General features: G+C 39.5%; 1 protein-coding gene across 3 annotated transcripts in view; it reads right to left on the bottom strand.

Annotated features, from left to right (window-relative positions):
* Positions 1-25,695, bottom strand: part of mef2aa (myocyte enhancer factor 2aa) — a 42,996-nt gene that overhangs the window by 5,631 nt on the left and 11,670 nt on the right. The window contains exons 2-7 of one of the 3 annotated variants that reach the window (XM_077744948.1): positions 22,537-22,789; positions 19,092-19,295; positions 7,563-7,694; positions 7,359-7,493; positions 5,713-5,929; positions 1,547-1,731 (exon numbers count right to left, since the gene is read on the bottom strand). In XM_077744948.1, the coding sequence (XP_077601074.1) occupies positions 1,547-1,731; positions 5,713-5,929; positions 7,359-7,493; positions 7,563-7,694; positions 19,092-19,295; positions 22,537-22,590 (927 nt within the window). In that variant the 5' untranslated portion in view covers positions 22,591-22,789. The remainder of the gene's footprint in view (positions 1-1,546; positions 1,732-5,712; positions 5,930-7,358; positions 7,494-7,562; positions 7,695-19,091; positions 19,296-22,536; positions 22,790-25,695) is intronic. The other 2 variants (XM_077744967.1, XM_077744958.1) reach the window with 2 other exon arrangements.

Raw genomic sequence — 25,695 nt, 5'->3', positions numbered from 1 at the left:
TGCAGAAAGTCCACATTTTAATATGAAAATAAGTAAAATATTTAATAACTGCACAGGAAAGGGAGTCTCATGGGCTATTGTGTTTTGGACTTGCAATCCATTTTGCATTTATGCTGTAAAGAACACTGAAAGGGTGAGGGGGTCTTTCAATTGACGAAAAAAAGCCCTTCAGCACATGATAATGTACTGTTGTGATCCCACCCACTTACAGTTATAACCTGTTGGAGGTTCAATGTGAAGCTTACAGAGGCAGAAAACAGTCAAAAATAAAGCACAGCCAATAGTGGTGGAGAATAGTTTGAAGTTGAAGTTTGAAGAACCAGCCTGACTTAAAGTTCAAGTATAGATTCTGTTTGGCTTCATCTTGAATACAACTTTGAAAGATACACACAGAAAATGACCATGGATCTCCACTTTTAAAAAATGAAATAGGCACATTCTTAAAAAAATGCCTGCTACATTCTGTACATAACTAAAAAAAAACACATCTGACTACTACTTTATGAAATCTAGATAGTAGTATACTTCGAGATTATACAATATGCACTAATATTTCCTTTGACTTGGCCAGGGCTGCCTTAATACCCGCACTCAATCAATAGCATGAGTAAGACGCGACAAGGGCGACAAGATATTATCTGGCTCACACCCTGGGCCCCCTGATTAAGTCTTCATCTACACTCTGTCATGCCGAGATGTGATTAATTTAATACAATTACGGTCTAATGATAGGCTGTCTGCAGACCTGCCAGAGTTGCCAACCTCCGAAAAGCCCATGCTTGTCTGAAAGGCTCAGACACAACACACCAGCCATCTTTTTAAATTACGACTTTACTCATTCTTGCATGAAATCCAAAAGTGTAAATACCTATGTGAGTATGACAAATTGGTAATGGACAATCCTTTTAATGGAGTAATCCATTTGAATTTAAAAACTAAATCCGGCCAACACAACAGCCAATTAAATTCAAATAAAAGCCAAGGAGAAATTCAAGAATCCTGACAAAATTCAAGGAAAAAAAATGTTCATCTTGTCAACTTCTAACACCATCAAGCGCCCTTGGTTTTTCATTGAATGTAAAATGGAATAGACAATTTTTTCACATATTAAAAAGCAATTTGGAAATCTTACAATCAGTTTAAATCCAGGATAAGATAGATTTTAGCCCCAGGTGTTCTGTGTGGTCAATGTGCATCCACTACATCTTAATTATCCTGATGACATTAAGCCTCTTGTTTAAAATGTGAATAATTGATTGTTATTGCACTTGAATAAGTTTATGGGTGTTACTCCAATCAATTACAAACAAATCCAACAATCTTAAACCTCTTAAAGATGATGACAGAGCAGAAAAATATTACAAATTGATTCCCTTAAAAAAAATTTATCAGATAATATAAAAAAAAATGAACAACAAGGTCATAATGTACATGCTAATCCTAATGGTGTGTTATTTTTTCCCTGGTCCAAATTTTAAGGACTGCAGCTAGCTGTAATACCTCAATACTTAAATCCATGTGATGCACGTGATTTTATCTCACTCACCAGCGGGGGCATCATCCCTTTGCTCGACGGGGGTATGACAACCCTTAGGTCTGGCTTGCGGCCTCCCATTCCCATGCTCCCTCCAGGAGGTGGCGGAGACTTGGTGGTCATGACTTTACCCAGGCCATTGCCACTGGGTGCACTGAGGAGACCGGGGGAACCCCTAGGGTTGGCAAAACCATTCCCTGAAAAGACAGCAACAGTGACACATCATCAAGAGGTACTAGTCGTGACCAGCGCAACAATTGTTGTCATCAGGGTAAAAGTGCGGCTTGCATTATTGATTCCATGCAGCGCTGTTGTGTTTTCAACCCTCTGGCGAGTTTTAATGGACATGCATAATTATCCCAGTAACAAAAATAAAATGTCCATTTCAAAATTGATGAGCCCTATATTTTTTTAGTGGGAATGATTAGATTAAAGACTTCTTTTTTTCTGTCTTAAGAAAAGGGACAGTTTCATAGCAAATGTACCGTGGCCACTTAAAAGAAATCGCTGAAACCATTACAGCCGGATAAAACAATTAAAAGAAAGCGAAAACACTGTCCATACTGGACTTGGGTACATTTACTTTTTCACATGGTTTGGAACACATTTGCAGTAGTTATTTATATATAAATGTATAAATCTAGTACATTTCCAGCATATTTACAGGTAGCAATTGGAAATCATTGTCTAAGAACAAGAAAATCAAACAGGAGGATCGACCTGGGCTCAAACCCAGAACCGTACGTAGAACTGTAAGGACGACATGCTAAGCAGTCATGTGCCGGAATGCCTCGAAGCTACATTATTACATAAAACTGGGGCAAGAAAGAATGAATGGTATCTAGCGCTGCATCAACAGATCAGTAACACTTCAGCAAGTAGCTGACTTTCACATTGACTATTGTGTGCACACCATGTCCAAATGTGTGTTTGTGTGAGCGCTCATAACCGGTAGACTATTTTGCCTTAAAAACATAATGGAACAATAGCCTTCTTCGGAGGGTACGATAAGGACCGGGGTGACAATTCCCGCTCAAATAAACAGTTATGAAGGACACAATGGTATCTCACAGCTGAATCAACAGTACATACACAAGCAGCTGTCAGCTGGGACTTTGATCATGTACGAATTGACTGCAGTGTTTAACTGTGGAGTAGTTGGCCCCTAGAAATAGCCTTACTGTGACAAGCAATGAAAACTGGTATTGCAAGGAAAATCAATGAGCGTTCCTACTTGAGCCACTTGACCAAAGTTATTCAACTATTGGAATGTCAAGAGAATGAGTTACATAACACACATTATATTTTAAGGGAATGAAAAGGGGCATTGTAGTATTACATTGAATAGCCCAACATCTTGCAAGAGAAACATTAGTAATAATTGCCAGTCAACCCATTTTTTAAAACACTATAGTAAAATTGAAAGATAAATATAAAAGTCTATTTTAAGACTTGATTTCTTTTTCCAATGGCAATGGTGTTTGAATTGTTTTCTTTATCTTGCAGCAAAGTTGAGTGTTGCTGTTTCAGTCTAAATGGCTTTGAGGGCAGCCTGAGGTCCCGCCCCCGACGATTTCATTACACAATTGTTTTTCACGCTGCCATGGATTTTGGCATTCCACTTTAAACGGGCAAAGACGCGTGTCCCAAAGACAGATGGCAGTGATTTGCATTTGGCAAAGCTACGCTGCTATCTTCTGGGCAACAACCTATTTACTTTCAATTAAAAGCACCAAAATTGTACAGCATTGAATGGTAACCAACTTTTGTTAGTGTCATAATTTTCGAATAAATCCTTTGAGTTTCTATTTAGGAAATTTAAAGTCTATGATTTGCAAATAAATGCTGTGCATTATGTTATTACGTGCAAAGCATTTTTTGAGATACTCGATGTAACATTATTAACATTTTTTGCATTCCTGGCATTTATTCCAGTAAATGAACGTACTATAATGATTCAGGACCATAGATACGGTTCTCTCAAAACACCACCATAATGGTTTTATAGTGAATAAAATCAGAACTGCAGACTTATACATTTGATTTTGAGTGTATCTATACACAAATCAAAGTTAGAGTCTGCCTCTGGTCCCTAAGGTCTATGAATACCATTTCAATTTTACAGTATAACAGCCGGTGAAAATGGACAGCTATGTAAAGAGTTGTCATCTGACAGTGAAGCCAGTGGGAGATGGCACTTGGTGCAAACAACAGCTGCAAGTCACTGACTCCTGTTTTTGATCATAGCTCAATCTGCCAAGAAGCTTTTACACCCAGTGTTAACATTAAAACCCAACAACAGGACACCTAAATACATCATCTTCTCATCACTACGCGACTACATCACACACCAACCCATTTCAAAAGGCACAGAAAGAGTTAATAGTCACACAGAGGTTGCCATTCAGTGACAGGTGGCAGAGAAAGAGTTAAAATCCCACCTGCCACTGCCCCTCACACAGCACATTGCAGCCATGACAAGCTGTTCGGTCATTGTGCACTCAGGACTTAGGGGGATATCATGGTCTGAATACTTTCAGGGTTATGCTGGTCTGGGCATCTTATGAGCCCTGACCAGCCTTATAAGGCCTGTTAGGGAAGATGCACCTGTCAACACTAGGAAGGAAACACACCATTGGGAGTTAGAATTGAGGTGGTGTGTTTTTAAATGCTGCTTTATTCAACCAAATTTAAAAATTCTAGGTGTGTAAAGAATATGCACATCCCACAGGCAGTCCTTAGCAAGCAGGGTCCACAATATAGCTAAGCAAAAGTGACTATCTTGTGTGTGATTTGACTTGAACCAATCACAGATGAATACCACAAGCATGCAGCTCAAGTGCGAAGCAGGAGGTCCAATGGGCAAAGCTACAGAGAGCTTTTCGGGAAGGACTTACCCGCTGGGCCAGAGCCCACGCCGCTTGGCACCGAGAGCTCGGCACTATCAAGCGGGCCACCTAATGAGATGCACAGAGTTACATGATTAACCATCTGCACGGCTTGTGCACAAAAAAAGAGCAGTGTATGTGCTGGGGGCTGTAGACAAGACAAGAACATCATGTCATTTCAATTTCTCTTCAGAGTCTGCAAATGGCAAATGTTCTCCTATTAGTGTACGCCTTTAATGGGCCCATTTTTCAGGAATTTTTAATGTCGTTTGGAATTAAATTTAAAACAGACTTAAGCATACACACATGCATACACTATATGCATACATATATAGCAAATCAAGGGTTCAATCCAGTGCTCTGTCGATTGTGTATTTTGTATGTTCTACCCATGTAATGCGTGGAATTTGTCCTTACCACTACATTCCCAAAACATGCAAGGTCCTGATTCAACAACCTAGCCTTGAGTAGCCTCAGCCACAACAGACAATTCATTTAACCATCAAAATAAACAGGTTCAAAGCTGGGGTCAAACTTCAAATTTAGACTTCATGGGGACATAGAGGACTATTGTAAGAGCTGTCAAAATGACAATTTCTAAAAACATAAAGAGGAGAGGGGGGAACTAGATACGTCAACAGTTTCAACTATGCAGAGGCAAGCCGACTGATATTTGTTTCAAGAGTTATAATTGTGTGTGGGTCTTGATCATACATTTTTGAATATTCTTTGACAAGATTCAATTATTTAATGTGTGTAAAAAAACCATGATAGTGTGACATTAAGGGAACTGGAATGACAAGGCAACAGATACTTCTGCTACAAAGTCACATTGGAACGAAACATTTCACGCCTTCCTGTAAGTACTTGTATCATATGCGGTGTAGCCAAAGCCATCTGGACCCACAGAATCACAACTGTAGTCGCAGTACCAGTACACACATTTTTACACATTGCTAGAAAATGAAGGATTGTAAAGATGTTAGAGAGGGGAAGAGTAATTCCTTTAGTAGGAGTGTTCTTTCTTCAAAATCAGTCATGAACACCACTTTTCCCCAAAATAGTGGTCATGCAATGTTTTCAATTGTTAATATGGGAACTTTTTCCCCTAGAAAATAGACAACTTAAAAAAATAATAATAAGGGGACAACTGGGGATGCATAAGGGTTCCTTGAAAAAACAAGGATAAGCGGTGGCTGAACCCAAACATGTTAAGAAACTCTCATAGATACATAAGTGGTTCAACAAAACTCAATTTTTTGACAATGGTGCTTGTATCCACCAACTAACCTGCACTGGAGGGTCTTTGATGGCCTCCGCTGGAGACGGCGTTCCTATGCAAGGAGGCCTGAGGAGGGGACAGCATCCCATTGTCATTGAGGGAGCCTGAGGCCGCCGTTAAACTCTGACTGCCCAAAGTCACGCCTCCGGCCTGGTACATGGCATTGGGGTTGGACACGGGCACGGCCACATGCATGGGGAAGTTCTGCTGAGGCAACGCCGTGGGCTGCGAGAGGGACAACAACACACATGCAGATGATTACACACTGACACAATCCAAGGTCTAATGATGATCAGTGGTTGTAATTGAATTATCAACTGACAGTGATCCCTTAAGGGTTAGCTTCAAAGAAATACACCGATTCACATAACAGCTTGGCAAACATCAAGCAGTCATTACGCTACAAAAGAATCATTTCCATTTTATGTACAGTCCAGGCATATTCTGTAATTATTTCAAAATAATTGGAGGTGGGACAATGCAAACATTTTGTCAGACATTTAGCTCTTTTCCATTAGTAGTTTAAAGTGATTTTTTTTCTTACATGCACTCGTCATGATAAAGAATTCTGATGACTTAAATGGTTATCTAATTAAGACCATTATATATAAAACTTCAAATGCTACAAAAGTTGCACAGCTTGAAATAACGCTGCGATAAAAGCCCTCCTTTAACTCTTTACAATCTCATACAAATTTCTTGTGTAATTTAGAACAGAAAATCATTTAGAAAAAAAATATGAATGCATATCTTGAAACAAAAAAATAACGCATGCATTCAGGTGATCACCTTTGTGTTGCAGCTGTCAGCATGACAGGCACACATTTTGCCTTTCGTAGCATCTATTTATGTATTTGGCTAGATAGCAACAGCAGATTGTGACGGCTATAAGAATGGCGGTGCATTTAGTGACCCGCATGCTGACTGTACAAAGTAGTAATGACAATGGCACTTGTGTCAGTGATTAAAAATAAAAACAAGCACAAAAAAAATTGGATTATTACAGCCTTCATCCAGTAAGTGAGTCAATGTGTTATCGTGACTTTTGTTAATTGCAAAGTGGTGCTCATTATGTCAAGAATAAAGAGAATACAAAATAGGTACACATGACAAGATCACAAAAAAATGTTTTCATTATTAATTGGAAATTATTTTGCTAAAAGGCTTTGGGAATTGATGGTTAACCCTCTTATGTTTGGTTCTTTGCCACACCAGAAAAAAAGTGACTTGACCCCTATGACAGTATATAAATAAGTGTCATTGGCATGTCATTTATTATTTATCAATGACCTTTAGATAAACAGGTCAATATGATTATATATATACATAAAAAGAGGGTTTTGCCATAAAAAGCACTGCTCCGTGTGATGGATATGGTGCGTATATGTCTGCTAAAAAACTTTAAAATTACATTAAAAAAATGTGACCTTATCATGGTATGTAACATTTCATTTTCACAACAATTCCTTTCAGCAATCCAGAAGTTGGTGTTATTTTTCTCAAGAAAGCACATATTTAGAAGAGTTTCGAGGCAGCTTGTCCAAAAGAGAGTACATTCAAATCAAGAAAAAAACAAAAATCTAAAGAGGGAAATCCTTTGTGGCACACAAAGCCAAGCAAAGAAATATATATACATTTTAATTACAGTACTTACGATTTTATGATTTCTCATCATATTATCAAACTCCTCATTAATTTTTTTATACTTTTCTTCAGTGTGGGGAGTGAGGACATACGAGGCATCAGGGTCCGGGCTATCGCAACCTCGGTGTTCTTTCTTGTTTAGCGCCTGCAGTGAACATCGACATAGAGACAACCATCAACACAAAACAGCAGGGGACAGGAGGAAAGTACTTACACCGCAGTGCTTGTACATTAAATCGCTCTCTTCGCTTAGTTTGCCGAAATGGTCGTCGGTGAGGGGGCTGTGCCCAAAACAGTCGTCGGGATCGGGGCTAGCACAGTCATTATGTCCTTTGTTTCTTAATTTCTGAAAGGAAGATGCACAATTTGGAAATAAACACAAGACAAGACGTCTCCAGTTTTGCAGAACAATAGCCTGAACAGCGTGTTGCTTCACTGTTTTTCCATTTTTTTCTAAATTAATCTCCATTGATGGCTTCATGGAGGGAAAAAAGTATTTTAGGGGGCACAGTTAAATCACTCGCCAAGGCTTATAGGAGATCCAGACTTAAATGCGTCATTCTAAACTGTCTTTTTCAGAAATGGAACATCGCTCCAAAGTCTCCTTATTTTCTAATTTTAACTCCCAAATTTCAGAAGTCCAGAGGAAAAATCCTATAGCTAAAGTGAAGAAAAATGTTTTAAATTTTCCTTTATGTATCCCTTATTCTCCTCTCCCCCTTTGACCTACTTGTTTTATTTCTTTTCCAGTACTACGGGGTTTTCATTAATACTATATTTCACTTATCACAAGTGCAATCCCTGTGTGCTTAAAAGGATCCAACAAAAGAATCTTTCACCCACAATTTAACCCGGATCTTAATTCAAGCAAAAAATATACAGTACTTCTTAAAAGCAGTCACAGAGCTTTAGTTTTTCCACATTTTGTTCCAATAATATATTTATTCCAATATGGATTATACTTACATATTTTGTTTCCTTGTGATGCTACGGACAACACTATAAAGACAATTTGGAATTGGATTATGGAAAACAAAAATAATCCTGGCAATCCTGTCTAAAATGTATGAAGATATCTAGTTTTTCCCCATTTTTGATTAATTTTTACTACAACTCGCTTCATATTTGCAGAGAAAAGCAGGAACGTGTTCTAGATATATTCTACTAGTTAATTTAAAAGTTGTATGAGAGAAATTATGGCAGAAAACCTAACTATGTTAATGATAAAAAGTAGTAAGCTATAGAATGCTGCTAATAATTAGCAGGTGTAAAATCATACTGACCGTGGCACTGTCTCAACAACGACAAAGAAAAAAACCTACATACAGCACTGCTCCTCATTACCGCTGTGAATAGAGGCGCTAACAAGGCAGGATGACAGCAAGTGACAGGTTGTGATACGGCGTTGGATGCACATCAAAACATGATTTATAGCCAGCCCTCAAGGCTCTTCTATCTGGTCGCAACACTCGTAGCGGTGGGCCTTTTACACCAAGCGGGTTACTGTTGTTGAGGGGACGAGGACGTAGGCCGCCTGCTTGTAGAGAATGGATGCTGACTCTTGCGCACCCCGGGTCATACCAAGACCATCCCTACACACACTAATGAGACCTAACTCATGTCCTCTTGTCCTCATCTGCTGACAAAATCCTGCGAAACTAGTGGGTGTGTGCATGCGAGTGCGTGTAAATTTGTGTGTGATAAAGGCAAGTGGAATTGGAGGGAGTTTTGTTTTGGGCGAGAGTGTATATGCGCGACCACCATAGAAGAGTGACAAGGCATTTGATGGAAATGTGACAGCAGGGCGCATCTGTGAGACCATGCGGCAACCTTCACGTTGCTCGCCAAAACCTCACTTTATACAATTATTTCCCAAATGCAGTGACACATGGCATGCATTCAACTGTGGAAAAAAATGTGCCTGACAGTCCTTAGAATTTACATGAAAATCTTTGCTAAAATGTAAAATTTTGTTTAGATTTTATTAGCTCATCCACTAACATACAAATCCAAAGTAGGCTTTCAGCCATTTTGGTGCTTTCTGACTGATCTTTTAACACCCGCAGACAATTGAGATCCATGACGCAAGTACTAAATTTAGCAAAATTAACAGAAGGCTTCTTTCTTCAGAGTAGTCTAGTAGTTCTCCCAAACCAGAGTTGCCACAATGAGAACAAGAGACAACTGAGCTCCATAACGACTGGGTCTTACTGAACCACACAAGCAATAAGACCGGTGTGGTACAAAGCGGTGACATTCCTCTGACTCCAAGAAAACGCCATGCTGCTTCATTTCCTGTTTACTGAGCAAACACTCTTTATAGTCAACCCTCCTTTAAAGAGATGTGTTTTTCTTGCCTTCCACTATACACTTTCTTCACCCAACGGCAAAAAGGTCTGATGTGAACCTGCAAATTTAAAGCCCCATCCTACTCATTATAGGAATATCTCGGTTGCAGTGGTCCAAGCTTCTGTTTCAAATCAGATTTATATACACACAGTCTTGAGACTTGTCGGGGGGGCTTGACAGCACAGGAACAAGATACAAGGACATGCAGTTGTAAACTGACATTCAACATAAATCACTGTAATAGATATTATCTCTAAAAAGGTTATATAAAGCCTTGATTCAAGGTAAGATCATGCTTATGCAAGACAGCTGTGGTGCGCTCATCAATGAAATAGTTCGAGTCAACTCGGTAAAAGTATCCTCATGCATGTGAGTGACTGAAAGCAATGGCCTGCCTGGGTTGTGGGCAAGCGTGCCTGTAAATCTTTGCTGAGTGACTTGGCAAGTTCTGCCTACACCGCCCACAGTTCCCAGTAAATGGATCACTGAACTGACACATGGCAAAGCAGGTGTTATGCCTCCTAGCATTTGGCAAAACCTGGCTATTTCCCCATACTACCCGCTCAAAGTCAACTGTCAGGTTAGACCTGGCCATCCAAGGCTATATGTACCCAAAAGCAAAGGATAATAGATGTTATGGCTCCTAAACAGTACAGAATACTACCACACGGAACAAAACAAAACTATAACTGATAAAGCAATTCATGTATTGACTGAGAGGAGGAACCATGACTAGATTAATCAACGTTATTGGCTCTCACTCAACTATTTTTGACAGATACTTGCAAACAAATAACAATCTTTCAATCATGTTCCTGTAGATACTGGTTTATTTTCCACAGCTTTGAGCCTGGTGTGTTGTCTATTTGGCCCATGGCACAGGGACTCGAAAAAGTAATCGGACAATACTCAAGACATCCATCTAATAGACTTAACAAAGGGTTCTTTTGAAGGCAATGGCACTGGAAAATAAAGAAATAAAAATAAAAATCAGCCACTCAGCAGCTGATAGAGGATTTATCTCACCAAGGAACATTGCCACGCTTACATAATACCTAACAAGGGACCCTCCGGCCAAGTTGTTCCATATTTCACTTACAAACTCACTTAAGTATTTTTGCTGAGGAAAATGTTTAGCATCAACATAGACATGCCCCCACTGGTCTATCAAGAAATATACAGTGCGTGTACATTTCTTCTAAAAAAAAAAATACATCATACGATAAGCCTTCCCAATCATTCACTAGAAGACTATAAGTTAACAACAGTAAATGCTGATGTTACTTCCCAAAGGTCATTGGGCTCATAGATTGAAAACTATTTAATGGATGTGTCTCAGGGGTTAACCTAATCTAGGCTCCCTTTGAGAGACCGTAAGAACTGTGCTACAAATTCCCCTTGCAAAACGGTTGCCCTCACTTTATAACTTTCGGGGAATAAAAAAGCTTTTGGGGAGAATTGGGCGCATGGCCTGTTAGGCCTTAGATTTTATGGCTGTTACATAAAAACAACAACAAAACTGCCAGACATACATTGTTCAATCTCATGTTCCTTTAGCATGACTGAGTGGACTGATATCAGGATATGAGCCTGCAGTCATATCCTGCCTTTTGACTCACTCTATTGTCTTAATCTTCCACGGATAGGAAGAAGAAAGGGAGGGGCAAAAAGTTTACATCTTATTTGGACCAAACAAAATGTGACAAAAATCTAAAATGACTTGATTTTTTTTGTCTGTTTCTATTTCACTCAAATGATTTGTGAGCCCTTAGATTAAATCATAATTACATAATCAGTTGGAAATGAGTGTTTTGTTCTCAGTATTTTTGCTCCCATCTGTTAATAAGAAATATATACAAGACACTCAAGAGAGGATTTTGGGGTGGCCAATACTCCCGTTACCCACCCACAGACTAATTAGAGGTGGTTTCACTATAGGCGGATTTGACTGACAGAATTGCCAATTAAAGTGTAACTGATTTGACTGAGGACTGAAAGAGGCTGAGGCTGTTCTGAGACCTTTGTGGATGATGACTAATGCGACAAAGCTATTAGCTACTGCAGCCACCAAGAGAAATCACCCGTCTGTATATTTCCAGTGTGAAACAGTGGGGAATTCAACTGCAAATGGATGATATAGGTAAACTAATGTCGTCTTGAAAAATGAATCATGGATTGTGCCAAATACAAAAAGGTGCTATCAAACTCCCTAACTAACTGAAACTTGCATGGTTCCTTCTAGACAAATTGTCTGACTATTGTACTATGCTTTGTCAACTGTTTAATAAATACTGGCACGTTATTCAGCCAATTTCTCACATTACCAAAGTAATGATTAGCGTATATTGAAAGGTTGGAGCTGAGCTGGTTTAAATTTCCAATACAATGAGCTGAAACCTGTATACCAGCATCCGGCTGCTTCTTTTCCCCCACAATTAATTTCTTGGGGCTAGATTCATTAGTTCATACAATTAAATTCTAAAAAAATAAGTAATGTGTTGCAGTAACCAGCAAGCCTTTGTGCCGCTAGACAGTGTGAAACCCTTCTAAATGTATACATATTGAAAAAAGAAACTCCTGTATTAAAAAAACTGTAATTCATCACCGTTTGAATTTCCAACATTTTCCTTGACCTTCCCTCCACTGGTTATTGAGGAAACCATTAGCTGCCATACCCCTTGAAACCATACCTCCTGCCTTGAACTGCAATCCTTCCCGGTCTTTGAAATATTCATAAGTACAATTAGGAGTTCCGATTAAGTGAATACGATGAGCCGGTGTTGGGCATCAAAGAGGGCAGGAAATGCCAGCAGGACATTTGTTCTGCAACACTCTACACCCTGACCGCAGACCTAGGTCCTCATCAATCTTTGGCAATCTCTATTTCCAAGCCCCGGTCAGACCTGGCTGCTGCGGGGGAAGGTGGCATGGTTCCAGCCCATCCCAGCAGGCTTTGCTCTGTCCTCGCCACTGGGCAGGAGGAGGTAGGCTGCGCAGCGGGAATACTCGAAGGAGGGGGCGGCAGAAGGGCGAGCTGGTTATTGCTAACTCAAAAGACACCACTGTGTATTTCGCTTCTCATTGAAGGTCACCGAAGAACACAAGGGTGGGCTGAGGGCTTGCGGTTTAATGATCGTTTAACAGCTCGCGCTAAAGTTGCTGCCACCCGACTATAGCCAATCAAATCAGGCCAGCACGATCTTGACCTATTTTATGTGGTTCATAACACACAGATTTACAACTAAAGACATTAAGCAATTAATTCCCATCCCCCAGCACACAGTGTTTCCAGCTACCTGTTGTAGTTTACAACTTGCCAGTGGAGTGTGCGTCATGTGTTTCTGATATCTAAACAATACTGAACTATTGGCTTCCATCTATTGTCTATATCACTGCATCCTGTTTAGGATTGTGAAAGGGCCAAAACCTATAGCAGCTGACCGAGGGTGACATGTAAAGTCTAAAGCAAAGCAACAAAAACCACTGACACACAAACAGAGGTGCCAACGTGCAAATAAAACAAACAGAATAAACAGATTGCCCCACCACCCTCTTGGCTCAGCATTGGACGAATTTGAAGCATGATAGCTACCCTGCTTGCATAAAGTCTTTTATAAGCAAACAGTAAAAAAAGGCCTATAATTATCCAAATGGTCTTGTTTATTCCAAAAATTTAAGTACTCTTATTTTCTGGGAATATTTTCTTATTGGAGCCTAGACCAAGATAATGTAATTGTTTTCAATTTTGGATTATAGTTTTCTTAATATTAAAAAAAACAAGTAATATCTCACAATTTACAAATGCTAGTATATTGCCTTGGACTTGAATATCCTAAACTAAACGGTAAAGTGTGGCATTTCCATTTCGAAGACATAATAGAGCCAGGGTGAACCATTAGTATTATCTAAACTCATGTTTTGAAGAAGGGAGGGGAACCACTCTGACTTGTGCTTCCTTTCATTCAGCGCTCGCCAACGAGACGCTCAAAGTGAAATAAGACGTATGAAACATAGTTGAGTGGGGGGAAAGAAGTACTGACGTCAATGAAGCATGATGTGCGCCACAAGCAAAAAAAATCTTTTTGGCGGACCTGACCTAGTAACAAGCCTACTAGAGAGCCAGACATAACAACATTGTGAAAAGCACAAAAGTAAAAGAAGGTTCATAAAGACACTGAACCGAGTACAGATACTTAAACTTTAGTTACATGTAGAAGATGCAATCGGTCCATTCACAGAACAGCTATTTTCAACGTTTTTATTTTTATCCTTAAACCAGCTTTGAAGGTCTTGGCGTAGCAATGGGAGAGGATGCTTTGTTGAGGGTTTGCCTATGGCGGTTTGTCTCTGTTTTTGTGTATGGCCTGTGATTTTAGTTTCTTCATGCAGTGTCTTCTTGAATGGAATGTTACATTGGTAAGAGCCGTAGAATAATTGGCAGCTATCACACCCTGGTCAATATTAAAAGGGGGATTTCCCTCAAAAAACCTTGAGAAGGGACGTGTGAGGAGTATTTTCATCCTAATTTGAAATATTCTTTGTCTGTGTGTGCTCGCTGCCATGTTTAATGTAGGACCAAGTCACCAATTCCAGTTTGTTATGTGATATGCATTGGATTTGTAAACTGATTTTGATCTAATTCTATTACTTTATTTTCACTTTATATTTTCCAAAATTTGCCATTTGAGTTAAAAAAGTAAGGAATAGAGTCAACCAAAAGTGAAATCTTGCCAAATCTCCATACTCCTAAATAATGAAGAACTAATAAAATACAATCTAAAAATATGCAGTGATGAATTCCTTCAATAAGACTCCAATAAGTTACAAGAGCAGAAACAATATTCCAATTATGGCAGTGGAAAATGCCACATACAATATTGCAAACCCTACAAAATCAACATCAAGGCAATAAGCCTATGTCAATATCTATGATATTTGGTTTTGCTTAAAAAGGCCTAGCCATCATTGTGGCAGTGAGCTCTATAGAACAGCACAAAGAGAGGAAAAATGGAAATGTTGGAAGAGAGACAGCTGACTGTAAGCCTTATGAAATCAAAATAAAGTACTAAGTTGCTCTCTTTTTGAAACTTTTTCAAATATATATCAACCAATGGTCACAATTATACTAATGGTGGGCTCAAACTGTCCCCTCGAGCTCTCTTTTCTGGGAAAAATCGTTGAATGGAAGCCAAACAGCTCCATATTTAAATACATTTATTTGAGGTCGAATTTAAACATCTTTGGCAATACAACAAAAGAAAAAATGTTTAAGTCTGGGCGTTCAGTTAAGAGTGAATACAATCACAGTTAATATTCCCGTGAAAAAAAGCCAGTCACAGTGCCTAGTACATGTATTGTAAATGAATCTGTCATGTAACACAAAAACCACAAATTATTGCACCGCTGCACAAACTACTTCATTGCATTTATGTAAAGCAAGGACCAACTGAAGTGGTCTTTTGTTAAGAACACTGAGTGCTCAGATTGTACGATCGCATCCGTGTTAAATGAAACACTTTTAAGGGCCAATAGATGGAAAATGTCTGAAGCAGAACTGCAAAATGGCCATTTTGTTGTTATTTAAGTCCACATTTACACAACCGATTTGTGCGGAAGTGTATGCGTGCACAGGAGATGCTTAAGTGCATGAAATGTCCAATTTAACAGTGTATACTTGTCCAGTGTCTAGCCGGCAACACCACCACATTTCCTTCTCTGTTCTAAACATAGCAGACTGATGCGCGTGGACAAATGTTGACTTGACTTTCCATGCATTACCTGCTACTTTTTATAAATGTTGAAAGGAATAGTAACATTCTATTCTTTTGATGGGATTTTTGTTGAAGGTTTTTCACCTAAATGCCCTTTCATTTGTCTTTCTTTGTTCACACTCCTCAACAGCCTCCATGTCTGTTGAGCCACCAGCACTAAGATAATTGATCAATCACACTAATTGAAGAGTTCAGACAGCTAGCTCACCGCAGCAGATGTGACAATTTGCATTCATTAAAAAGGTATAAATGAGTCCTAATCACAGCATTGGTCCGGGTTTGAGTGACAATCTAACCCCAGCACCACAACCTCAAAGCAACTATTGAGCAGCATGACACAATTGGTCATTGATATCATTTTCTCCATCTCAGAATTACAGTAAACAGTAAAACTAAGTACAAAAATGTTGTGTCCTGTATGTAGTAAATGACTTCATCTTTCCTTGTGAAGCACTTTTTAAATAAGAATCATACATTTGATCCATTTTTAACAATTTAAACTGGTCTCAATTTGGAAATCAATTCATTCCACACAATAAAATAAATATCCTGTGGATATTTTTTAGCTCTTTTTTTAATATTATCATGGTAGCAAGTTCCAAATATTGAATTAAACAAATAAATATGAAGAGCCTCTTTGTTCTGATGAGACACAAAAAGCTGCTGACATTCTGTAACGGTCAAAATTTACATTTTGTGTTGAATGATCTATACGAGCCCATTTATTACCCAAAAAAAAAAAAACAGTTGATGGCAATCGTGACATTAAAGCTAATGGAAGGGGCCTGATAATTATATGCTCATTTCCTGTTACTGAAGAGGTTTTGTGAGAGGGAGGCTTTTCTTTCATGAAAAGAGAAGAATTGTCAACCCCGCCCCCTCCTTCAGGTAACAATAGCAAGACCTATTTATTATGGAGCAAGATAAGGCAAATTTCCCTATGAATGATCGGCACTTGTTTACGTTCAAAATTCATCAGGGTAGAAGACATGCAATTGAGCCATAAAATATAAAAATCTTTTAAATAACAGTGAAGATTATCAATTTTTCACAATAAATCATGGTATTTGACTCAGATTGGATTAAAATCCATTCAATAGTCTAATTTCTATAGGATTACAGTTAATGTGTGGCTAGCCAACTTTAGTCAATCTCTATGACCAAGACAAGTGTAGTTGTAGACACAATTTAAAAAGGTTACTCCCAGGGCATACAGGCATCTCTCTGTGTCCACCATCATGGTGAGAGGTAAGAAGTGGAGCAAGGGCAAAATCTCATTAGCTCCAGACAGGGAAAGAGAGAATGAGAGAGAGGAGGGAGAATGAATATTATTAGATTAATCTAATGACTAACTGCAGCTTTTTCATTTGTGGCATAAAACAATTTAATAATAAGCACAATAGGGAAAGTGGCACTAAAACCTGTCATGAGGACGTTGCCCCTTTCACAACAACACCACAGCATGCACAAAATATTTGAGAGGAAAAACATCTAATTCTGTTCATTTGACTTTTTTTTGACAATAACGCTATCTACCAACACATGGTCTGGACTAAAATACAAAATGAGAACTTAAGAGGCCACCTGCAGTCTAACCTGTGAACCAAATAGTTTGGCTGAATCAATCATGAAAATTCTGGACTGTTGTGATAGTGATCATGACTGAAAGGATTTTTCTTAATACAGAAATAAAATAGGCCAAAGTTGCAATTCTGCAACTTAAGTCAATTATATCAAATTATCTTTGTTTTAGATGTAGTAAACATGCAAAGATTTTCCAAGTTGTGATTGAAACACGTAGAAGCACACAAGAATAACCCCTCACAAAATCACACACAAAAGGAGAAATCTAAGCCAACTGGGTTGCTTTGGAATGTGAGCCAATTCTGAGATAAAGTCCACATCTTTCCACTGGGTTACATCCATCCATCTGTGGACAACATGGAGGCATGTTCTTCCACATTGTGCACTTATCTGTAGCTGCAACTCTGAGCCAGTATGTGACTGCTTTGATTGGGCTTCTAACCACAGGAAGGCCATCCCTGTGAAACATCGTGAGAGTACGAGGTTCACATTGGCTCGGGAGCCTTCTTGCAGTTGACAAACAGGCACATGATTCTTTACGAGACGAAAGACTGCTTTAACACAATAAAAAAAAATTGGATAATTGTCCAGGAAAAGTGGCCTCGTGTGAGTCTCATTTCTCTTGACAAACATGAAATTGGCAATCTAATTGCAAGCGTGGAGTTTTAAAAAAAATGGCTTAATGTCACACACAAAGTTTGGAGGAGGAACCTGAATTTTAAAAATCATCACCCACATTGACATAGATGAGCAAATGCAGGTTGTGTGTGATGATGCTATGAAGTGGAATGGCTCGCAAATTTCTGCTCTGTTTCTTCACTTCTGAGCCCAGACCGTGTAACCGTGAGAAAGATGGGTGAGGGTTGCTTGAACAATGCTGTATTGTTGTTGCCATTGAGCAGCAGGGAAAAAAACTTATTTGAAAGTAGCCAAACAAGCCACAATCAGCAATGACCTTCTACATGATACGAGTGGAGTAATTTTAAGGCTTTTTAAGCTTCTTGAACAACTCAAGAATCCCAGATCATTATTTACATGTCATATTATGGTGTTTTTTGTTGTTTAGACCTTGACTTGTTTTGTCTTAGCTGTTACACACTTAAAAGACAAGGTATAATGGGACTTATCAAACTTCATCTGGCAAAACCTTGCAAGTTAAGAAGAAATATGCATCCACCCTTATGTAAGAAAGACATGCATCCATTTATTCTTTATGTGGGTGAGCCCTTTTTTGCGACAAGGCCCCTGATAAAAAAAATCGACTCAAAGAGTCAACTGGCTTGCCAGAAAGCTCTCTGCTGCAGCTCTGCCAAGCAGGTAATTCACAAGCAGCGGCATGAATAAAAGATAATGGGCCACAGCTGACTCTTCTATGCTACATGTAATGCCTCTAATTTCACAGCGTAGAAGTCTTTCATTAGGTGCAATAGGCAACAGACGATCACGCTTGTACACCTGATCTGCTGAGTGGCTTAAGAGAATTATAACCGTAATGCAGAGAAATCCCCCTTTTTTTGCACACACGACCTTAGCGCCGTATTCCATTAAGGCATTTTCTATAGTGGTTTTCCTCATAAGGGCGCAGGGGAGATAAAGTATGTATTGACTTTGACCAAAAGTTAGGGGACACCTTGGCTTTTTCGCGAGTGAATTGAAGTGGCACATTTCAAATATTCTCATTCAAATTTGAGTAGTTTCTCTCAGGAAACATGGTCCTTATAGTCGCTAGATAGGTTTCCTCCACCAGTTAGTGAACATGAACATATCAGGTAGTAGAGACTTCATGTGACCTATGAAACTTTTAAATGTACCACACATCTCCAGCATGAAAAAAGGGACTATTATCTTGGTAATGGGTGTTCATGAGAGGATATTTCGTAGCCTTGAATCCAGTACAAAAGTACTGTCATTATTCCCTGTTAAATGCAATTTATCGCTTTATGGTAAAAAAAAAAAAACTGGCAGGACAAAGAGTATATCAGTTGGGGAGGGGGTCCACGCGAGACCAGTCAACGTGAAAGAAAAAGAGACACGCTCACCTCTACTATGTCAGAGTTGGTTCTGCTCTCGTGGGGCTCGTTGTACTCTGTGTACTTGAGCAGCACTTTATCCATGTCCGTGCTGGCGTACTGGAACAGCTTGTTGGAGCTGTTGAAAATGATGAGCGCTATCTCACAGTCGCACAGCACACTCAACTCGTAGGCCTTCTTCATCAGGCCAAACTTCCTCTTTGTGAAGGTAACCTGAGAAAATGATATTTCTATTAAATGGGAACTGTCAAAACACATTACTTGAATTGCTTTAAAAAAGGGGGTTTCGTCAACAGGCATGTTAATGAATAAAGTTATCTAATCTAATGTAACATGGTGAGGGCTTGATAGAGACAACATAATGGGTCGTCCATTGGAAATGATGGCGTTCGTCCAACACATCTCGTTAAGAGGTCACGGTAAGATACGCAAGTCAGCGAGCTGAGTCAGACAGAGGCGTCCATACATTACTGTAGCCGCTGACTCCATATACGGAAAGCTATCTGGTAGCGCAGCACAAGCCTTGTAACTTGAGCCCTCAGATGGGACATCAGGTCATACATCACTCCAGTTGGTAATGTAACCCCCTGCCCCCTCAAGCAGAGTGACTGTCGTATATCTCTGCAGTTCTGTTTCTGTGGTAGACACATATCGTCATATTACACATCCTCGCTGCAAAATGCTTGTTTATCACAAATTAATATTTTTCAGGTTGTCATTGTTTTCATGTGCACTATTTAAGTGACGATATGTATTTTAGTAGTATTTGTGCCACTCTGATGATGACTTCAAAGCAAATAACCAATATGATTTACGTAGAGACCAATCTAAGGACAATTTGCACTAACTGAAAGCACCTCGCAACCTTGCACTCCCAACCAGCTTTGGTACCAGGGTCAGGCACAGTCATCTGTCCGTTTCCGTGTCTATTTGTTTGCTCAACCTAGTGGAACGTGTGCAAGCGTATGCGTACTAGAGGAAGAGGGAGGTGAGGGGGAAAATGATTAACAAATTGTCTACTACTTAGTAGATGAACTCTAGCCATTAAGCCACAAAGAGAAATCTCAATTTTTGTGTGTGAATGGATTGAAAGGCCAAGGCAAAAGGACTTTGTTCCAACTCGATGGGTAGCACAGCGCGCATGGCTGCTGAGCCAGTCACTGCTTTACTCGTTCCTTGCCACAGACTCAATAATGGTCCAATAATATAATGCTGCCAGGAGAAAACGACAGTACCGCTGCGGGGTTGTGAGCTACATGTACAAAAACCTCTATTCAAGCAGATTCATTCTAACAAATAGAGCAATGACATGAAGAAAGTGCAGAACAATCAGAGACAGTGTCATTTCACTAAATTCAAAGCCTGGGAGTTTGTAAAGAAACTCACAGCATGTGATATTCCTATTCATCGTTGTGAAATATACAAAAAAAAACCATACTGGATGAAATAATATGATAACAGCCACGATCCTCTCTGATGTTTTCCTGATTTTTATCTGGCGTATTGGCTTTAGTGTCCAATTTAGTTGCAGAACAACAACTATGTCAGCTTTCTGATTCAGTCCTCTAGATTAATCAATTTACCTTCAATCCAATAGTTACACAAATGCATCAGTTGTATCAAAGTACTAGCTGTCAGCATGTCAGCCAAAAGGTCTATCAATGTCGTTCCACAGGCAGAGTCACTAAACAAGACATCTGGGGCTAGGTGTGCAGCTGTGACTGGGCCATAGTCGAAGATGCCAGAGTTGCTAACGCTTCTGGAGGGGTGAAAAGCTGGAAGCCTTATTAGAACCTTGTGTCACCCGTGATGGCAGACATGAGCTGATTGAGAAGCAGAGCAAGAGAGGGAGAAAGGGGAAAGAATGTCTAGCACCAGCTGGCAGAGTGACCTTGGCCCTCTGGCTGCAGCGGTGCACGGTCCACCGTGGCTGTCGGTCCGTATCATCTCTACCGGAGACAGCAAACAGCCCCCAGGATCTCTATGTGAACAAATGAGGGTGCATAGGTCTTGTACTGGGTGGGAATGACCTTGAAATACTATCCTGAATTGATTGTGAACTAATATAAAGTCTATGTCCTTACAATTCACAATTTAGAGACTCCTTGTGAGATCTCACAGGGAAAGTTTCCCCAAATATACTGAGGTTAAATTCGCTTTGAATTTAAGATCAGCTTTTCAGAAACATCAGTTGAAATAGAGGTTCCAGCGACCAGTCTTTCACTTAGAAACACAGGAGTTATGGATCAATAACTATACTCCATGTTCTATACTGAAAGGGTTGAGAGTCAAACACTTTCCGACCAATCAAGGATGTTTTGAAGACTATTCATCTGGTTGGGTGCTTATTTCACAGGAGCAGAAGGGGTGAATTCAATTCAGAAAGTGGTTGGATCAGACCATAGTAACTTGAAGGATGATGTTCTCCTCGTTGACCCGCCCTGCTAAATGAGAGGGTGCTGTGGTGCTGCGGCCACTTCTAATTGCTACCAAACATTACACAGAAGAGGGCCCTGCCCGTCTCCCAAGGAATTGGGGGTGGTTTGACTACAACTACCGCCCAGCACTGACGCTGCCTCATCAATTTTTTCTGACTAAAATTGCAGGGTGGCAAGGGACAAACGTCTGTAAATATGACAAAAAAATGTCATAGTCCTCGTTGAGGTGGATGGGCCTTGAGGGAGGCAAGTCTTTTTACATCAGTGCATACGCTGACAGCTGCTAGATGTAAAGCTGGATGGAATTACGAGATGAAGATCGGTGGGAATCTTAGCAGCATCAATATACAATAAGAGCACCGAGAACAGACCTCTGCCAAGGCTGTGATAACCTAGATATTGTCATTTGCCTACCGGAACTAGGCAAATAACACTTTTGGCATAACAAGCTCTTTAGTTTACTGGTTGTTTGCAGCAATCTGACAGAGAAAACTATGAAGGCTCTCAAGAGGAGTCACAATATCGAGACAGTGTGTGTACCACAGAAACATGTAAAACTTTACTGGTCTGTCGATCCTGAATGTGGTCATAAGTTGAAAACTGCCTTTGTACATGGTTTTGAGAGATAAATCCTATAAGGCAATGGAAACTTTAGTTAGTCCTCGAATGTTGTCTCTCCGATCAGATTAGCACCGAGCTAATGTATTTTCATGTGCAAAGAAATGTTAAGTGCATCCTGCATGATAATGCAAAGCATGTGTAGAATTGTCTGTGCTTAGTTTTAGGGTTTAATTCACTTGAAAACTAGCAACATCGAGGTTTTTTTTAGATAGACTTACTGATCAGCCCAACTATATTCTCAACCTCTGTGCATGCATTGACCAAATTGATCAAAAAAACTTTCAAATCTTCAATGGACCTATGCATGCTTGTGTAATGAATAAAACCATGAGTCAGATTTTCTTGCCACTCAATCACTATGCAATAACTTTAGATATAGGTTTGTGAAATAGTACCTGTCTGTTTCTTTCATCCATTATTCTGGTGATCTGAATCTTCTTCCGCCCCATGACTCTCTGTTGTCCTTTTTGCCGTTTCTATGGCACTTCACGGATGATATTGGGCAAACGATGAAACACACATACACACACACACGCACGCACTATGCGTCTGCTGCTCTCCTAGCACATTGTACAAGTCCTTCTTCTGGTATGTGCGCCGTCACTGGTCTCCACAATCCATATGTTCTTCACCTAGTATCCAGACAATCTACAAAAAGAAAGAGGGAGAAAACGGCCAGAGTGAACAAGAGCAAAAGAGAGAGGGAACAGAGTTAACATGACACTCAGTAATGTCTCCTTAGGCACTTCAAAGCACAAGAGTCTTCTGTTCTCAATGTCATCCCGAGTATGAGGCCCACATGTCCAGGGCCTTATCTCCTCATGTGAGCCACAGCTGAGGTCAATGAAAGACAGCCTGTGACAGTGGGGCACATTAACTAACTATTATGTCACCACTTAATAAAAAATAAAAAGTCGATAATCAGATAGGATGCAAAAATGATGCCAATTATCACAAAAAAACTACAAAAAAATAGCTTTACTATATTGTTTTTCACTGAGAAAGTGTCAGATTTTTTTTTTGATACCGCAGAAAAGAGCAATCACATTCCAAGTTGACGATTGCAGGCTACAATGTTTTTCCTTTGTTTAACAAATTGCAACATTACTCCATTCATAACCGCAGGGGAAAATGGCCAAAATCCAAGAAATCTGTGAGGTCCATATTTATTTATTTATTTTTGTGTTTTTAACGGCAATCTGAGTTTGAAGCAAGAATTGGGTCTGGAGTTAAACAGAAGTGATTCAGCGAGATAGTGCATGAGTTACATGTTGTCACTGGGTGTGGCTATATGTACTAAACATCACATTTCCAGGCAACTTTGAATAGCACTAAAGTCACAAAAGTCGTACTAATGGCACTGGTTGATTTGACAGTACATCAAATATATTACATAGTACTGCCCTACACAATTTCTGCTGGATGGAAATGGGAATGATCACCAAAAGTCTGAAGGGACGATTCAGGAACATGTTACTATTCCTCAGCCTCCAAAACAACCACTACCAGCATCTCATATAATAGATGGTAGGTTAGAAAGCGTCAACACATATTTGGGCAAAAAAAAAAAGGTTTATAGATATCCAATCTATTTTAACCAATAAAATAGTTTGCAGATCTAGTTAGATATTTTGAGATTGTTTGGTGTTTTAGAGTAGCTAACTCTTTGTATGTTCTGTTAGATAAACTAAAAACGTATTGATTTTATCTTGGATTTTTAACATAAACCAGTACAAGGAAGTAAAATAGAAATTAGCCCTTGGCTATAATCTTAATTATTTACATGTAAATGTACATTAATATGCATTGTCCCTTTATTAAGTAAATCAAACTGAAATATAATTATTTAAAGTTCAAGCACACCCACTTAGTGCATTTATGCTCAGCTGGCAAACACAGCGTGGTGACGTAGCATTGACCTTCCCAAGCTGGCCATGATGCCAACTTTGCTCTTAAGATAATTAAGACAGCTAGTTCCAGGCTGACATCGGTAAAAGTATCCCGGGCAGCAAGGGGATTATGAGGGTGAAAAAGGTGGAAGTATACAGTATGTATATTCCCACATGAGCATGTAACCTGGCCACTTTTCACTGGGGGACGTCCCTGTCAGTCCTGCTTCCAAGAAAGAATAATGTATAGCCTTCGCCCTAGAGGCACATCAATCACTTAAAGTGAGCAGATACACATTTATAAACAAATATGTAGAAAGGTTAACAGCTGTCACAATTAAACACAATGGTTGTGAAACCAGCAAGCCAGAGGCCAAATTGGCAGTGTCATTGAAAATGACCACTTTCCAGTGGCATGCACTCATTATGGCTTAGAGATGAACTGAAATTATGGTGTCTGGCTTTCTGGATCATGGGAAACCTGACTGAGATCACCCTGCTAACGGGTTACAAAAGTATGTATGAGGCAGGATGGGAAAATATACAAATTTGGGCCTTTGATATGGAGCTGGGTAATTGAAAATGTTACTGCCCTGCACTCCTGACAACATGAAATATTGGTATGGACCATAAAATACTCATCAAATATACAAAACTACAGCTGATGTGTGACTATATGTGATACCACTATGCAAAGTGGTAAATAACTTTATAGCAAAACTCGAACACTTGTTTTTGTAGGAATAAATGTGTTAGTGAAAACATCAGATCATTTTATCCAATGACATGTCAGAATCTTTTTGAAAGATCAAGACAAAGAACTGTGACAAAAAACTAAAACACAACAAAGCAGGTGACAAGTGACAAAAAGATGCAACATTGATTGAGTCAGACATAGCACACAGTCAGAAGGGTATGACGACTCGTGGTAAGGATTTATTCTATGGAAAGCAAAAATACTGAAATAGCCTGAAGGGAGGTAACGTGAATAACATGATTTGATGAGCCAACAACGTGTGGAGATGTTCATTTTCAAGTGAATCAATGGCTAATCAGTGTATAGTCAGCTGAGCTTGATAGGGTGTCGGTAAGTACAATAAGTTTGCACTTAAATAGTATGTGCTTTATATTTTGACACCGTTTTTTTAAGCTATTAATTTTGGCCCCTTCCTCACCTCAAAATTTGGAATTCAAGACGGTGTGCTTGCTCATGGCTGCCAGCTCTGAAACAGAGTGACTGAAATCATCCTTGTTATTTTATCCTGGTAAATCTTAAATTTGGGTTTTAATAGCCAAATGGGACACGTTGAGGCAGCGTAACAAGCATGAACCTGCCTGGCAACTTGGCACAATCCATTAGGGTTATTTCCGTGCATGTTTGGATGAAAATAAATCAACATCCATCCTCGAAGTTCTAGTCATTTCATGCTTCGCTTATACCACTCTGGGCAAGCCTCAGTTAAATTGAATAAAGCCAGTGGCCTCGGCTGGCTTGGCTGTTAACATTTGACATGTGACTACAGCATATGGGTTTACGAATCACCACACACTCACATAGGCGCGAAGGAGGAAAACTTAAATGAAAAATAAAGCATAAAAAGCGAATGATGACATACTTGCAGCTGCACTTGTGGTTTACAAGCTATGTTGTGCACTGTAAAACAT

This window comes from Stigmatopora nigra, chromosome 2 (assembly GCF_051989575.1).
Source record: "Stigmatopora nigra isolate UIUO_SnigA chromosome 2, RoL_Snig_1.1, whole genome shotgun sequence".
Classification (NCBI taxonomy): Eukaryota; Metazoa; Chordata; class Actinopteri; order Syngnathiformes; family Syngnathidae; genus Stigmatopora; species Stigmatopora nigra.
The sequence above is the reverse complement of the archived record's forward strand: the minus strand, read 5'-3'. Positions and strand labels throughout refer to the sequence as shown.